The 17,094-nt window shown below is 37.0% G+C and overlaps 1 protein-coding gene across 2 annotated transcripts in view; it reads left to right on the forward strand.

The window, feature by feature from the left end:
• The window catches only part of mettl15 (methyltransferase 15, mitochondrial 12S rRNA N4-cytidine), a 76,835-nt gene that overhangs the window by 47,126 nt on the left and 12,615 nt on the right, over nucleotides 1-17,094 (forward strand). For both annotated transcript variants that reach the window (XM_084108038.1, XM_084108037.1), the window contains one exon: nucleotides 12,172-12,363. In XM_084108038.1, the coding sequence (XP_083964164.1) occupies nucleotides 12,172-12,363 (192 nt within the window). The remainder of the gene's footprint in view (nucleotides 1-12,171; nucleotides 12,364-17,094) is intronic.

Consider the following 17,094-nt stretch of genomic DNA (forward strand, 5'->3'; position numbering starts at 1 on the left):
GGATTCTGATGGTAGAAACTGAAAGAAAAAAGGATTTACAAATGAAATGTTAAAGTGTTAGTTCACTCAAAAATGAAAATTCTGTCAGTAATTACTCACCCTCATGTTGTTCCAACCCCGTAAGACTTTCGTTCATCTTCGGAACACAATGATATTTTTGATGAAATCTGAGAGCTGGCTCACTCCTTCATAGGCTTCTAGGTAATTGATATCTGCCATCCCAGAAAAGTTAGTAAAGACATTGTTAAAATAGTCTGTGACTACAATGGCTCAACCTTAAGTTTATCAAGTGATGAGAATACTTTTTGTGCGCAAACCCCCCCCCAAAAAATAACGACTTTATTCAACTTTTCATTTTCTTCTGTGTGGGCCTCTGACGTGAGTTCACGTAGTGTAAGAGCGCAGTGCATCTAGGTTGTACGTCAGAACGTAGGCTCACTATTGGCCAGCATCACACGCATCACACACATGACCAGCGTCGGCCAATAGTGAGCCTACGTTCCGATCTACAACCCAGAAGCGCTGCGCTAAATGAATATTTGAATAAAGTTTTTTTTTTTTTTTTTTTTTACACAAAAAGTATTCTTGTCGCTTGATAAACTTAAGATTGAGCCACTGTAGTCACTTGGACTATTTTAACGATGTCTTTACTAACTTTTCTGTACTGTCATATATCAATTACATAGCAGCCTATGAAGGAGTGAGCCAGCTCTCAGATTTCATCAAAAATATCTTAATTTGTGTTCCGAAGATGAACGAAAGTCTTACAGGTTGGAACAACATGAGGGTGAGTAATTACTAACAGAATTTTCATTTTTGGGTGAACTAACCCTTTAACTGTGTCTGGCAATAATTTACAGCATCTGTTAGTGCTTAAACAAGCTATTTGATTTATTATGTTTGCCAGGTTTGCTAATAAAGACTTTCTCTGGGTGACTACCCATTGAAGAAACAGTTTCCCACTTCACTACATACTAAAAAAAGAGATAGAGCATTTAGTAAAAGAGAGGAGAAATGCCATTGTTTTTCTATCGCATTGGAGGACACATAATCATATTTTTTCATCTCGGATTTCTTGTTGTAAAAATGTCTTGTTAAAATTTCTTGATGAAATCTTTTGAGGCCAGTCCCTGGAGGCCTTGATCAATTCACCAAACCAAACTCACACATTGTACATGATAGGTTTTAGACCTTGACTCTCTGTGTGTTTGTATGACTGACTGCTTTTTTTCCCCTGTACATTTCCATCTTTGCTCCCCTGCTGAATGCAGTCGATCAACATCTTGCCTTGAACCTCAGTGACGTAGATACAGGAGTCAGGCAGCTTGGTGCTGTGGAATATGTCAGGCTTGATTTGTTTGAATATGTCAGGTCACAGTGGACTCTTTCTCTCTCTTCCTTTACTACTATCGACTTAGCTTAAAAAAAGTTTTATTGGTTATGCTTTAATCTCCAAATGATGGTCTCTCTTTTTATACAAATGTGCTATTTTTATGCTATGTGTCTAAGCACATCCTCACCACATATTCTGTCACATCCACATTCTGCACATATCACTAATCTGTCAGTGTCCTCTTGTGCCATATGTTCAAGAAAAGGGTCAATCTGAACATGACATTATGGACTCACACATATCACAAGGTCACATGTCAGGCTTCATTGTCCCAGGGGGAAATTGTTGCTATTTGATTATAAGTTAAGTTGAGCAAGTTTCTGCATCCATCCACTTTTCCTCATCCATACAGAGTCACTGTTTAGTGGACAGATTGATCTGAAAATACCAATACTTCAGATCTTGACATTTCCTTTGAGTGTCGATCCTCACCTAACAGTATTGATATGAAAGTTTGATTTTTATTATGTATATATCTTGAAAAAATGTTTATCCAAGAATTCTTGATAAAAGGAAACGGGACATTGTTAGGAAAAGGAAGTATTTCTTCCTCCACTTCTTTTAACATGGAACACAACAATCACAGACAGTCGGAAAAAAATCAAGAGTAAAAGTAGCAGGACTATGTGACCTTTGCTAGAAGTTTAGCTAAATAGCAGTCTTGCTTAAAAAGTAAAAGTTCATAAATAATTCAGTGTTTTTGTATTACTGTTAATAAACGACATACAAAAGAGATATGATACTAAACTTTTTAAAAACTTTTTTACATAATTTTGCATATTTGTATTTTTATTTTACATGAGTATTTTATTACATTGGAATAATTATTAATTTAATATATAATTTATAATTTAATATAAAATAATTACCTATTTTACCAACATAAATAAAACATTTTGGGGCTTTTACGACTGGTCTTCATGTTGCATTGAAAAGAAAGTGGTATTGTACAACTTTGTTATAAAGCTCACTGGCTTTGTCATTGGTCTACGTCATACTACGTCATGGGGAATTTCAGGCTGTTCAGCATCATTGCCCGTCATTTACAGCTAGTTCTGGGATGAAATGCTAGGCAAGTGTTTATCAGTAGCCTGTGCATAATTTTAAAGTCCCTTTCATGTTGACTCTCATGTTTGCACAGAAACAGACAGTTTACCTGTCCTACTTAAATAACAGAGCCTTGAGAGTCTGAGTGTCCCTGAAACTAGTATATAATTAGATGGTTTCGTCAGATCATTTTTCATTAAATAATTTTATAGTCTGAAGTTAAAGGAACTGAGGCCATCTCTATTGTTATGAAACAGAGTGTGCCAGTTAACTTACATTTTTTGCTTTACCCTTTTAAGTTTAGATGATGTCAGTATTGTGGGTTGCTAAACTATAAATAGATCGGTTTCTTAGCAATTATGAAGCCATACTTGGAGCACGCTCACTCGCTCACACATATCTACACACCCATGAAGCATGTCTTTTTTTAATAATATAAGATCTTACATAAGGCATTGCTACCTCTGATGCTCTGTTTTAACCACATAAAGACATTAATAATTTAAAATTGTTATGTAAGTGTTTTGCATATTCTCAATTCATTCTGTGGGTTGCAGAGCCACAGAGAAGCTTAGGAAACCCCCACAGTGCTTTAGGAGGCAAAAGAGACGGGAGTAAGAGTGCTGAATAACAGAAGACAGAGAGAAAGAGAGAGGATTACTGTATGTAGGCAGGGTTAATGGATGTGCTTTTGTAAAAAAATGGTACTGTAATTTGATAAAAGACACTTAATGTTCATTAAATAATTACATTTATTAAATATGGCTGTAAGCAGCAATCCAAGCACAAGCAGAGAAAAATACCATAATTGACCTGTTGTCTGTTTAACAAGTTTGGACTTTGTTAAAAAGATAATCCACTTTAGACATTTTACTAACTAGAAGTAACTTTACAACTTTATGTCAACTAACTCTCATTACAGTATAAGTTGACTGTTAGGTTAAGGTTAGGATTAGTAGAATTAGTTGATGTAAAGTATTCGCAAAGTAACTTCAAGTCTATGAGTAATGTCTGTTGGGGGGAGCATCAAAATAAAGTGTTAGCAGATATTAAGCAGACTGTCTACTAATATGCTAATGAATGGTAGTTGACATGTAGATGCAAAGATAATTGGTAGAATGTCTAAAGTGAAATAAAGTGTCACCAAAAAGATGTAGGACAGTTAGCTATTGTGTTTCATATCGATTCAACTATTCAGTTATGGGCATTTCTGACCTTGTGAACTTCAATTCAATTTCAATTTACAAGCTTTCGATTAAATTCCATTGTAGATTCAGTTAGATTCGATATTGATTCATTTAGTGTATTCATCAATATAGTGCATATTTTTAGTAAAATGTCCCTTTCTAGAATTTTTTTTCTAGCTAATTATCAAGCTATGGACATGGAATGGCATTTCTGAGGTAAATGTAATGTTACGTGACATTGTTTACAAGCTGTTTTATTGTCTTTCCATGGTTGAAAGACTGATTGAGCGATTACATGACACAATATATTTCGGTAAGTTATACTGTATCTTGTATGTTGTATTTTATATTTGTATTGATTAAAAATCATGGTTTAGGGCAATATAAAAGTATCTATATATAAGGGTTTTGAAATATGACAGCACAGTACAGAGTTTCCAAGATAGTTTAATATGATCTTTATATTACAAAAATAAAAAGTTGTCTTTTCTTTTATTAAAATCTGTTAGTTAGCCCCTGTGATATAAAATTGCCTCAAGTTGAAGAAACTCCCTTATATCTGTGAAACAATATATGATCATATATTTTGATGACTTTAGATACATGGACTTAAGAGTTCTCTAGATACATGTCAAATTTTTTTCAGAAAAAAGTGGGCTCTGTGATTTACAGTCTCTGATGCCTAAACTGTTTTATGGCACAAGTGCAATGAAGCAGAAAAACTAAAGAAACACATGGTTTGCTTCACCTAATAAAAATGATTTGCCTCACCTTTTAATAAACAATTAAACAATCAATAAACAGTGCTTCCAATGAGTAATGTAGATAGTTTGAATGTTTTATAACAACGTCCCACAACCATTTTAAACTCGACTGATGTGTGCATATTGGTCATATTACCATGACTTCAAACATGGATCATCTAATCAGATTTTACAGCTAGAATGGGGTTCTGCGTTATAATGACTTTACCTCAGTGAAGGGGTTCACAATGCTGTCAATGCATAAGACTTACTCTGCGAACTTTTTATAACTATATGTTGAAAATGATTCTTTCAAACCTAGTATAGGGTGGGTTTTCCCCATCTTCAGCACCTGTGGTTTGTCACCCATTAGGTTTGAACCTTATTCTCGTGCAGTACTTGACAAATCATCCACCAAGAAGCGTTTGGCTCTTCCACACCTAATGACACTCTGAGATTGCACCTCCCACTCAGGCTAGGTTGCTAGGCATTATTGTCATATTGTCATGCACAAAGATATATCTCCTTCAGTTCGGCAAAGTTTCTCTCCTTTGCACCATCAGCTGTTTATATGGAAGCAAGGCCCCAAATATGAAACTTTAGCCTGTTGTTACTCAGGAAACTTCCTTATTGCACTATATTTGATGAAATAATTGAAAAGGATTTGTAATAATTTGTGGTCAAAAATTGCATTTTCAAATGTGTTATTTCTGTTTTCATAAAAAGTAGAAAAACTCATGGTGACTGGAATGCTGGTGATCTGGGAGATGGCTGATAGGTGATTGTTCACTCGAGCCATTGACATGCTGACAAGTGACATAAGTGTGTGTGTGTGTGTGTGTGTGTGAGAGAGAGAGAGAGAGAGAGAGAGAGAGAGAATGGGCTCTCCAGTTGTCAACACATCAGATCATTTATCTGTCATTTCATTCAATAATGTTTGACATCATTCCTGCTGATGTGTCATTAACAGCACCGGCCAATGCAGTCTGTCTCACAACAATCTGTCCTCGGTTATCAATTCCAATGTCCAATATTTAACCAATATTTAAAATAACCAATATAAAAAAAATTGCCCTGAAGAAGCTGCATAACAGATATTTACATTTCAAACAGTGATGCTTGAGGAGACAAAAAGCATGTAAACTTTAAAACAAAATCATTTGTGAAAATTCTATTATTTTATATGAAATAAATGTGAATATCAAGTAAATATGTTTCATCAGGGCAGTACATGATGAACTTCTTGCAGACTCTGGAAGGGGTATGAACAAATATATATATATATATATATATATATATATATATATATATATACAGTGAGGAAAATAAGTATTTGAACACCCTGCTATTTTGCAAGTTCTCCCACTTGGAAATCATGGAGGGGTCTGAAATTGTCATCATAGGTGCATGTCCACTGTGAGAGACATAATTTAAAAAAAAAAATCCAGAAATCACAATATATGATTTTTTAACTATTTATTTGTATGATACAGCTGCAAATAAGTATTTGAACACCTGTCTATCAGCTAGAATTCTGACCCTCAAAGACCTGTTAGTCTGCCTTTAAAATGTCCACCTCCGCTCCATTTATTATCCTAAATTAGATGCACCTGTTTGAGGTCGTTAGCTGCATAAAGACACCTGTCCTCCCCATACAATCAGTAAGAATCCAACTACTAACATGGCCAAGACCAAAGAGCTGTCCAAAGACACTAGAGACAAAATTGTACACCTCCACAAGGCTGGAAAGGGCTACGGGGAAATTGCCAAGCAGCTTGGTGAAAAAAGGTCCACTGTTGGAGCAATCATTAGAAAATGGAAGAAGCTAAACATGACTGTCAATCTCCCTCGGACTGGGGCTCCATGCAAGATCTCACCTCGTGGGGTCTCAATGATCCTAAGAAAGGTGAGAAATCAGCCCAGAACTACACGGGAGGAGCTGGTCAATGACCTGAAAAGAGCTGGGACCACCGTTTCCAAGGTTACTGTTGGTAATACACTAAGACGTCATGGTTTGAAATCATGCATGGCACGGAAGGTTCCCCTGCTTAAACCAGCACATGTCTTAAGTTTGCCAACGACCATTTGGATGATCCAGAGGAGTCATGGGAGAAAGTCATGTGGTCAGATGAGACCAAAATAGAACTTTTTGGTCATAAATCCACTAAACGTGTTTGGAGGAAGAAGAATGATGAGTACCATCCCAAGAACACCATCCCTACTGTGAAGCATGGGGGTGGTAGCATCATGCTTTGGGGGTGTTTTTCTGCACATGGGACAGGGCGACTGCACTGTATTAAGGAGAGGATGACCGGGGCCATGTATTGCGAGATTTTGGGGAACAACCTCCTTCCCTCAGTTAGAGCATTGAAGATGGGTCGAGGCTGGGTCTTCCAACATGACAATGACCCGAAGCACACAGCCAGGATAACCAAGGAGTGGCTCTGTAAGAAGCATATCAAGGTTCTGGCGTGGCCTAGCCAGTCTCCAGACCTAAACCCAATAGAGAATCTTTGGAGGGAGCTCAAACTCCGTGTTTCTCAGCGACAGCCCAGAAACCTGACTGATCTAGAGAAGATCTGTGTGGAGGAGTGGGCCAAAATCCCTCCTGCAGTGTGTGCAAACCTGGTGAAAAACTACAGGAAACGTTTGACCTCTGTAATTGCAAACAAAGGCTACTGTACCAAATATTAACATTGATTTTCTCAGGTGTTCAAATACTTATTTGCAGCTGTATCATACAAATAAATAGTTAAAAAATCATACATTGTGATTTCTGGATTTTTTTTTTTTTTAGATTATGTCTCTCACAGTGGACATGCACCTACGATGACAATTTCAGACCCCTCCATGATTTCTAAGTGGGAGAACTTGCAAAATAGCAGGGTGTTCAAATACTTATTTTCCTCACTATATATATATATATATATATATATATATACTGTATGTGTGTATATGCAAAAAAAAAAATCTATTTAAACGCTCTAAATCAAGATGATCAAAAATGATGCTGCCCAGTTTTGTAGTGTTATCTGATTAGGATTAACTCATATATTACTTGCATCAGTTGTTCTGTGTCATGTTATGTGGCATTATTATTTTGCCTTTATTTATTGCACTTTGTGTGATGTTTTTGTGTGATTATGTTTGAGTTGTATAGTAATTTTTGTGAGATATTTTGTTTTGTTCCATTTTGTCGAGATATGTAACTTTTCTTGCTGTTGGAACTTGGATTTAGTTGTGTAGCGTAGGGAAAAGGTTGGCATTTGAAGATGGGGGATAGAGAAGGGGCCGAGGGACTCAATTTAATCAGCGTTTTTGCTCAGTTATTGATCAGGCAGTGTCAAGCCATGTTGTTGCATTTTCACTCTGCATGTGAAATGAACAACAAAAATGAAACATTGTTTATCGACTTTACTTTTCTTTTTTTTTTTTTTGCTTTTGAAAAATAGATATTGTATAGAGTAATTATAAAGCGTCTAATGAAGTACAGTGTACATGGCAGCAGCAAATAAAGTATAATAGTCCACAAAATATTGTGATCTTTAATAAGAAATAAGAATCTTTCATCAAACCCAAACCGAACATGCATAAGCCCTCTCAAGATACAACAGGAAATCTTGAGTATATTGTGAAAATTCTGTAATGAAAATCTTGCTTGCAGAAGCACTGCTACTGGTCTATGTATTCAGACAATACATTTTGTTGCTCAAAATTAATATCTGAGAACCGTTTTGTATATTTCACATCACAATCTTGCTGTGCCGAAGCCTAATTTGCTTGAGTGGCCACTCAGAATGGTTGAACTTAATGCTCAGGATCATATTGCCTGTGGTTTCAGGCTATGTTGTTCGATGTGGTAAATCTGTTTTGGTACCAATATAGACGCCTGAACTTCATCTACATATTAGGAAGACCACTTAACAATGAAAAACTACTGCAGTGAAGTCTGGCTCCTGTGAGGCCCTAAATTGACTGCGTATTGACACGGGAAGCAACAGCAGAGGCAGCGTTCTGTCTGTCACAACCTCTCTCTTTCTCCCTCCGAACTCACCGATCCATGGACCGGGAGGGAGGACGGGGTCTTACCGCTCTAGCGGAGTCTATGTGTTTGTGTGGGCGGGCAAGAGAATGCCTCACTATAGATTTTCCAGCAAATTAATGAAGGTACTGAGCTAACGAGGAGGAGGGAAGGAGCGAGAGCGAGAGCGAGAAAGAGATAGAAAGCCCCTTCACAGAGAACTGAGGGAAGCCCTTGCAGCGGGGGCGAGAGCCGAGCAGCTCCCTCACCCTTGATCTTTCAGCTGGCCGTGGGTGTGTGGACGCAGGCACCCCAGAGTCCTATGGGTAAAGCCTTCAGCCGGCCGCATGAGTGGGTTAAGAAGACCTTTGATGACCTCTGAGGTGGAGGAGGTGATTTTTCTCCCCCTTCCTCCGCACTTTTTTTGTTCATCTGTAGAGATTTTAGCACGAGTCAGGGAGGGGAATCCGCGTGTTTAGCATGACTGCAAAGCCAACACGGTCAAATTAACCACCTCTGCCTCTGCATGGGACCCCTAGTGTTCTCTACCTCATTTGCTTCTCTGCTGTCTGATTTATAGTTGCCTACCTGGGCTGTTCTCTGCACACAGGCTGTCTAAAGGTCACATGAAAAATGGATGGCTCTTCGGTGCTGGGGAAGGAACTCAGGAGGAGATGCAGGGAGAAAGAGAGTCAGCAGGGACTGAGATGATGCCTGAATGCTTATGTGTTATGTTTCAGCTTCATCTTGATCTTTTTAAACTCATTTATTTGTAGCTATGTGTGTGTGTGTGTGCGTGTGTGTGGTCTGAGACGAGACTGTGCCTGTTACTCATCACTGTGAAGTCCCTTCAGATAAAGCAAAGAAAGTGAATTAAAGCAATAGTGAAAAAAAACCCACCCACGATTCCATCTGAATGACTGAGGATTAAAGAGGCATCGTCAATACTCACGTCAAACCAACACCTCCACTTCAAGTCAAATGAAACGTCACGCGCACATGCTCTAACATTCATACTCCCCTACAAATGCGTGCGTCGATGGTCACAGTAATTGTGTAGCCTTCGCATGCATGCGTTTTTGTACACGTTCCCTTGTATTTTCATTGGTTTGTGTGTGTGTGTGTGTGTGTGTGTGTGTGTGTGTCTGTTTTTCAATTTAAAGTTTTTTTTTTACTGTTTTTCAAGTTTAAGCTGCGACAGTGCTTTCTCACAACTCTCATCTTCTGGTCTCCAAGGTGATAAATAAATGATATTTTGTTACCTTCCCTGTGGGACACATATTATTTGGTCTATCTCTCTTTCCCTCCCTGTACAGCTTATGAGCTGCAGTAGTCTTTGGACACCCACTAAGAACTTAGTGCCTAGGTAACCAGCCTTACAGAGGCAGAACACCTGCCACAGTTTATTCAGCTCTGTAAAATGTGAATCTCGTTTCTGTGTGGAAACTAAATATATAAAAGCAGAAATTACCATGTACAAAGAAGATTATAACATTATATTGCGGTCCTATACAACTTTAAATTAGAAAAATGAAAATGAATTCACATTTTACTCATAATGTTTACGCATAACAAAATATACAAAATATCACTGCTGATCGGTTTTGTTTCATGACAATTGTTTTATGAAATTTGCCCATTATAAAATGTTAAAACAAATAGCGGCATATATTAATTATATCTATCAGGTATGTAATGAAGACTATAAATTCTTAAATTCTTAAATGTTATAATTTTACATTTAAGAATTTAAACGTAGAAAATTATAGGAATCATACAACATTTCTGTTTAATATTAGTTGCCTTTGTAAGTGAGAATCCTAAAAGAATATCATTTGAATTTTGTATGTTCAGTAATATATGATCACATGTTTTTTTTAAACATTTTTTAATTACATTTTTTCAAAGTTTTGTTTGCTGCAAATTTGCAAAAAATGTACCATACACCATATCTGGGTTATTAGTGTTTAGTATTTCTTATTAGTATTTCTTATTAGTATTATTATCATTCATTAGCTTTTACTTCTTTTTAGTTGTCATTTTAATTTTACTTTCAGTAATTTTGTTCTTTTGTCATTTTTATTAAATTTTATTTTTTAAATATTTCTATTTAGCTTTAGTTTTTTTATTTTTGTTTTAGTTGTTTAGTTTAGTAATTTTAGTACTTCAACTTCAACTTTTTTTTAATTTCAGTTAGTTGCCAAGGCAACATATTAAAATTTTTCAAATATTTTAATCTAATGTTTGATTAGTGTAAATTGTTCTTAGTAAATTTATTTCAGCTATATTTCAATTATTTAAATTTTTTTTTTAAATAGTTTTAGTTTCAGTTACCATATATCAACACCAGACATGAACAGAACACTCGATAAAAGCAAATAGAACCCATTAAAATCAGTGATGCTGTCTACAGTGGATGCGGCGTGACAGAAAGCGGCACGACAAATTCCCGACAGTAAATCGATGCCTCGTTTTATTTCTGCTGTTGCGCCGTGGTGTAGACATGGTGTAAGATCCATGGTTTATCTCCAATACTATCACTTGTGGTAGATTTTTCCCTAAACCTAACTAGGCACCTGGGTCTCGTCTATAATCGACGTCCCCAAACGTCTACAGTCGACGTTAGTTTCCTGTCTCTAGCGCGTCTACACATCGACGTCGTCCGAGTCTAATCCTATACCCTAGCGCGTCTACAGTCGACGTCGGCTGGGTGCTAATCCTATACTCTAGCGCGTCTACACATCGACGTCGGCTGAGTGGTCTAATCCTATACTCTAACTTGTTTCCCTAACTAACTTGCTCCACTAACTAGTTTGCTTCCCTAACTGACTTGCTGCACAGCAATAATACACAGACAGACTTCAGCAAATGTCCTCCTCTTGTTACTTCATAATCAAGGTTTCAAGTTTAGATATCTCTCTAGTTTCATTTCCCATATTTGTTATTTTTACAGTTTTCACCAAAGGGGAAACATACATCTAAAATTCAAAAGCTTATGAATGTTGTTCCTGCAAAAAAAACAAATGTTAGTTACAATTCATTAAAAAATCCATCACACACTCAAGCATTTGCGGTACGCCACTGAGTTGGTATTCAACAGCTTGGCCCAATGTGAAGTTATTAAGAGGAATCAGAACAGATATTGTTATTCTAAACACTAGAAGCTGTTTTGCTATTTTGTAACTAATGATAAGAGTCAGATATGGAGAAAGTTCACCAAAGGTTTTGTTGTTTCTGGCTTCCAGCATTATAAATGAATGGCTTATGTTTATTTTTAACAATGCCTCTGATCAGGCCCCATGTTAGTCTGACCTTAACAGTTTTTGAGGCACATATCAGTGCCTCAATGTCACAATGAATGCAAGCTTTGCAAACAATGTTACTGAAAGATGCAGCACCACAAATTATGTCAGATCTGCAAACACATAAGCACTGTTACTCATTTCACATGAAGTGAACACTTCACACTGTAAGTCTTGAAGGTACTTAAGCAGAAATCAGAATGTTTAGCAGAGAGAGAAGTTCAGCATTTATTTAATATTTATATTTAAATTTCTATATAAAGCAGCATAGCTGTTTTCAACATTGCTAATAATAAGAAATGTTTGTTGAGCACCAAATCAGCATATTAGAATGATTTCTGAAGGATCATGTGACAGACACTGAAGGCTGGAGTAAATATATATATATATATATATATATATATATGCATAAGAGTGTATGAAAAGCACAATTGTGACTCCTTGTCGTCTTCATCTTATACTTTCTACTTTTGTTAAGGGGCCAGGTGAAGCCAGTACTAGGAAGGTTCAGTGAGCTGAATAACCTGCTCCCAACTTTGGGATTGGGTCCAGGAGGTGTGGATGCTGCTCTTCTGGATGCTGGTTGCTCTTCCATGCAGATGGATTCCGCAGAAAGGGGCTTCTCCCTCAGCAAGGATGGACCTCTAGATATGAGGATGGACAGAGACAGGTTCGACTACTACCTTGGCTTACTTCTTTTCTGTATAAGGACTAATTGTCACTGTTGTTTCAAGAATCATTTATGCTATTAGTAATGCCTGATTCACTCTCGATATACACTGATGGTCAGAGTTATTATTCTTGGCTCACACGTTTATTGATTACATCTACAGAGTCTCCATGCTTCTCTATTATAGCTATTCAAAACTGATTCTGAACAGGTGTAAGGCATAACCTAATTACAGCTTAATATAATGAAAAGATGACTAAGCACTGCAGACCCTGGTGATTCAGAGACTGAGCTTTGTGGAACACATGGAATGTTAGCTTTAAGATTGTAGGTGAATGAACAGAACTAATTTAGGTAGCGAGAAGGACCCCCAAAGATCAGGTATTTCTTTGGACAGTGGTTTTCAATCCTGGGGCCTTTAAATGAAGCCAATTTAGGTGGCTAGCCAGATATGTTTCTGTTTAGTTTGGTGAAAATGGCTCCATGAAAGTGGCTTGTTGTTCATCACCATAGTAACTTACACTCAATGGCTAACCTGCTCCAAGGCAGGTTATGACCTGGGGCCCGTTCTTCGTACGTTGCTTATTACATCCGAGATCAAATGACACATCCAAGATGATATCATCGTGCGAATCATGATCTGGCTAACTCGGTTCTTCGAACACACTTGCCGGATATGATTAGTATCGCTGGATTGAGTTATCTGAGATAATTGCGCGTTCATGCACTGGTTAAAAGGGGATATGTATCGATAGTAGAAACATTGATCAGCAATGCTGCTATTGGCTGCTCATCGTGGCCAAAGAGCGCGCTCAGTTTTTCTCCTCAGCAGAGCATGAACTAATAGTCGAAGTTTATTCGGAATTTTAATGTTTAATCAAAACGCCAGGGAACACCTCAAAGTCTGCAAAAGCCAGGCAAAAAGTAGCAGACAATTTAAATCCGTTAGAAGTGGCCATGTTAGATGTTTTTATCACTTATTAGCCTATATTTTTGTATTTTAATAATTGCATAATTACTTTGTTCATTGTAATGTCAGAGTCACCACACTAGAACATGGGAACAAATAAAAGTGAAGTACAAAAATATTCTACATAATGGTAGGCTAATTTTTAGTTATATTATAGTCTCTTTTATAAAAGGCACTGTTAAATAAATGGTGTTTGTTTATAAAAGCAACCAAGAGAAAGGCTGAGAAAAAAATAGAAAAGATCTTAGTAGCCTACACTGTAAAATTATTTTTGCTGCATTAAATTAAGGCTGTATAGTCATTTCAGCTGTCAAATCTTGAGTAATGATGAATTGCTTTGACTTGTGAAAGTGAAAACGGATAAACTTATGTTAATGTAAAAATATTTTGCCATGAGTTATTGATCACATTTTCCCGAGTGTAGTTCATTGTAATGACATTGTGTTTTCCTCTTTTGTGCACTTTTACATAATACACCAACACTTTCCAAAGGAAAGAAAGTATAAGACTTTGTAATGTCCATTTGTTTCCATTGAATAAACCCTCTCAGATAACTGTCATATGGAGGAACTAGCCTACCTGCAAGTGCATAAATAACTTTACTTAATTTATACTTAAGTAAATTTATTTATTAAAATTAATTTATGGCTGCAATATAAGTTGCAGGATTCCACATCTACAGAAAGGCCTACAGAAGAGTCTGCACAGACAGAGGAGACATAGGCCTACAGGTGGGCAGTATATAGCCAACTTTTCCTTTTTATTTGTTGCATGAGGCATGTGTCTAATATCTCTTGTTGCAGGCACTTGACCCCTGGCTTTTCTTTACAAAGAACACTTGAAATAAAACTCAAGGAACTAAGCATATTTGTCTTTTATTAAACATTTAATGAAAAGTGTTTTTTTTGTTGTTGTTTTTTTGGCAATGTTATGTAATATGGCACATGCAACAATGCCACAGGCCCTGTCAGGTGTGCAACCCTCAGACTTTTCAGACACTGAAATCTTCCCTTTAGTTAGCCAAAGTTCATTTCATTGTGTGCCCTTGTCCTGGCTAGAGCTGCATTGTAAATGGTTTGGGTCAGGGAATGGGGTCATAAAACACCTGTCTGCAGGCAGGAACATGTCATAATCACCTATAAAAAATGCAGTTCTGGATCAGCATAAGTGTATGTAATACAGTGAGCTTGATATTTAATTGTGGAACTTTCCTTACCACTTTCAAATAATGTGCATGAATGTGAATCTCTGAAAATTATTAAGTCATGCACAGATCCTGGCCATTTTGCTTTCACATTTGTGATATGGAAGATTTTAGTCAACTGCCTTTTTTTTATTTGATATAATATTATTAATCTGGAATATTAAGAATCACAATAGTAACTGGGCTACACATTTACATTGTGAATCCCCTTTCTGTTCACATAATCCTCTTCATTGAGGCCTTGATGGCAGTCTATGGTAGCCTATATAGTCTATGGTACCAATCACGTTAGTGAAGCCTGAGTGACACATACTGTAATCGGCATGGTCATGATTGCATGATCTTCATAAAAAAATTATGATAGCCTTAAAATACTGCTTTAAAAAAACTGCTTTACAGCATTGGGTCTTAATTAGTTGGAAATGCCACAAAAAAAACAAAACTTTTTTTTAAAACCTAAAAGCGCCAGGTAAACTCCGAATGACACAACAGACACCACTTTCCATCAAGTTCGCGCATCTCCAATAGTGTAAAGGAAAGAGCCGCAAATAATCTTAGGGCAATGCAAACAGTTTGTGCTGTAGTTAAAGCCCGACTCCGACAAGTCGAAAATAAATGTGCGTTTCCAACAAATTAATAATGTAAACGACAATTTCACGATTCACGAGAAAAAATATATATCTCAGAATATATATCTCATCGCGCTGCGCTGGACTTCCCGTATCAGCTCCGCTTATGAAGGCGCGATCTAATCCTGTTAACATGAAATAAGCCTGCTCCCGAGCAGGTTTAAGATTACGCACCTGTTGCTATGACAGCAAGTCCAGGATGAGCTTCGAAGAACCAAACAATCCAAGATCATGCCAAATCGCCAACAATCAAATCCAGCTAACTGAGTTAGCGACGTACGAAGAACGGGCCCCTGGGTAAAAGATCTCAAACCAAAATTAGATCAGCTGTGAGCAAAGTGACACATTTCTGATGCAATAGTCACTCCCCCAGTTTCTCTAAAGATCACTAAAATATTTTAAAGAAAAAAATCATCTGGCTTTCAGTAATGATTATTTATAATTGTTTTGTGATTTATATACTATTTATATAGCCTACTTATTATACCCTTAATCCAATACACGTGAGCAATTTTAGTTTAACAATTATTAAAGGGATAGTTCACCCAAAAATGAACATTTTGTCATTAATTACTCACCCTCGTCATTCCAAACTCGTAAGACTTTCATTCATCTTCGGAACACAAAACTTTTTGATGAAATCTGAGAGATTTCTGTCCCTTCATTGACCGCTACGCAACTACCAATTTGACGCTTTAAAAAGTTCATAAAAAGATTGTAAACTAATGAACATATGAATTGAGTGGTTTAGTCCAAATTTTCTGAAGAGACTCGATCACTGATGAACAGATTAAATTAAGGATTTATTAATAAACAATCATCAACTCACCAACGCAAGAACGAATGAGGTTCATTCTCGTGTGTTACGCAGAATAATTGCCAAGTCTATACAACTCTATAGACTTGCCAATTATTTTTAAACAAATAATACTCTTGTATTATAATCTGTGGTATGGCACTATTTAGGCTTGGGAACCACATGCCAACAGTTTGATCTGCTATCTTTAATAAAACCTTCCCTTTAATAAAAAAAAGAGTTGTGTTTCATATCCCTGTCTCTGGAGTTCCACCAACAGTATACACGTTTTTGGATGTCTTCCTTATCTGACACATGCAGTTCATGTCAAGGAGTCTCTTGATGGATGATTCAGCTGCAGACGCCATCTTCTAGTCAGACGTGGGAATTCATCCAGCTTGCGACTCTCACACGGTGCATTATGGGTATTCTCTAGTCGCTTAGCGTACATCGGTTGTACACTCGTTATTGCGGTGCATTGTTGGATTGAATGAGTGCACTCGATAACGTCCACTATGGTTTTGGACACCACTACAAATTGCTGTCCCCTCAAATAGTGCCCTATTTAAGGATATTGGGGGCGATTTCAGACACAGCCCTAGAGTTGTTTTATCATCGACATCATCTATTACACCTCACATGCAAACCTGTTTCCCTCTGATTTGAAGAAGAGTGAGAAACCTTACTCTCTTATTAGGAAGTTTTGTTAAAGTTTTTACTGTGATAATGAGGTGGAAATCCCACCCACTGTAACTGACTTTTTTTTCTGGGGGCGAGATGAAATGGTTGAAAAAAGAGAGACACCCAAAGGAAAAAGAGAAAGGGCAAGAAATAGTGCAGGTCGTTCCAGGTCTTGCCCATGGTATCTGAATACACTTTATTTACATGAGAATTAAACTTTACGACAACATGACGCTGTCAGACGAATCTAGCTGGCCTTCAAGAAGAACAGAGCATACCTTGCATTAATCAGCATGTCTCCCGGTTTGAGTTACTCATTCTGTGCTTTTAGTTGTGCCCACATGAATGACAAACTAAAACATTCAAGGATAATGTGAGATCCAGAACGACGTTGGTTCCAAAAGAAAGGTTATGATAAAAGGTTCATCATGCATTTGACTCCAAGTGACTA

This window comes from Abramis brama (genome assembly GCF_963993115.1).
Source record: "Abramis brama genome assembly, chromosome: 3".
Lineage (NCBI taxonomy): Eukaryota > Metazoa > Chordata > Actinopteri > Cypriniformes > Leuciscidae > Abramis > Abramis brama.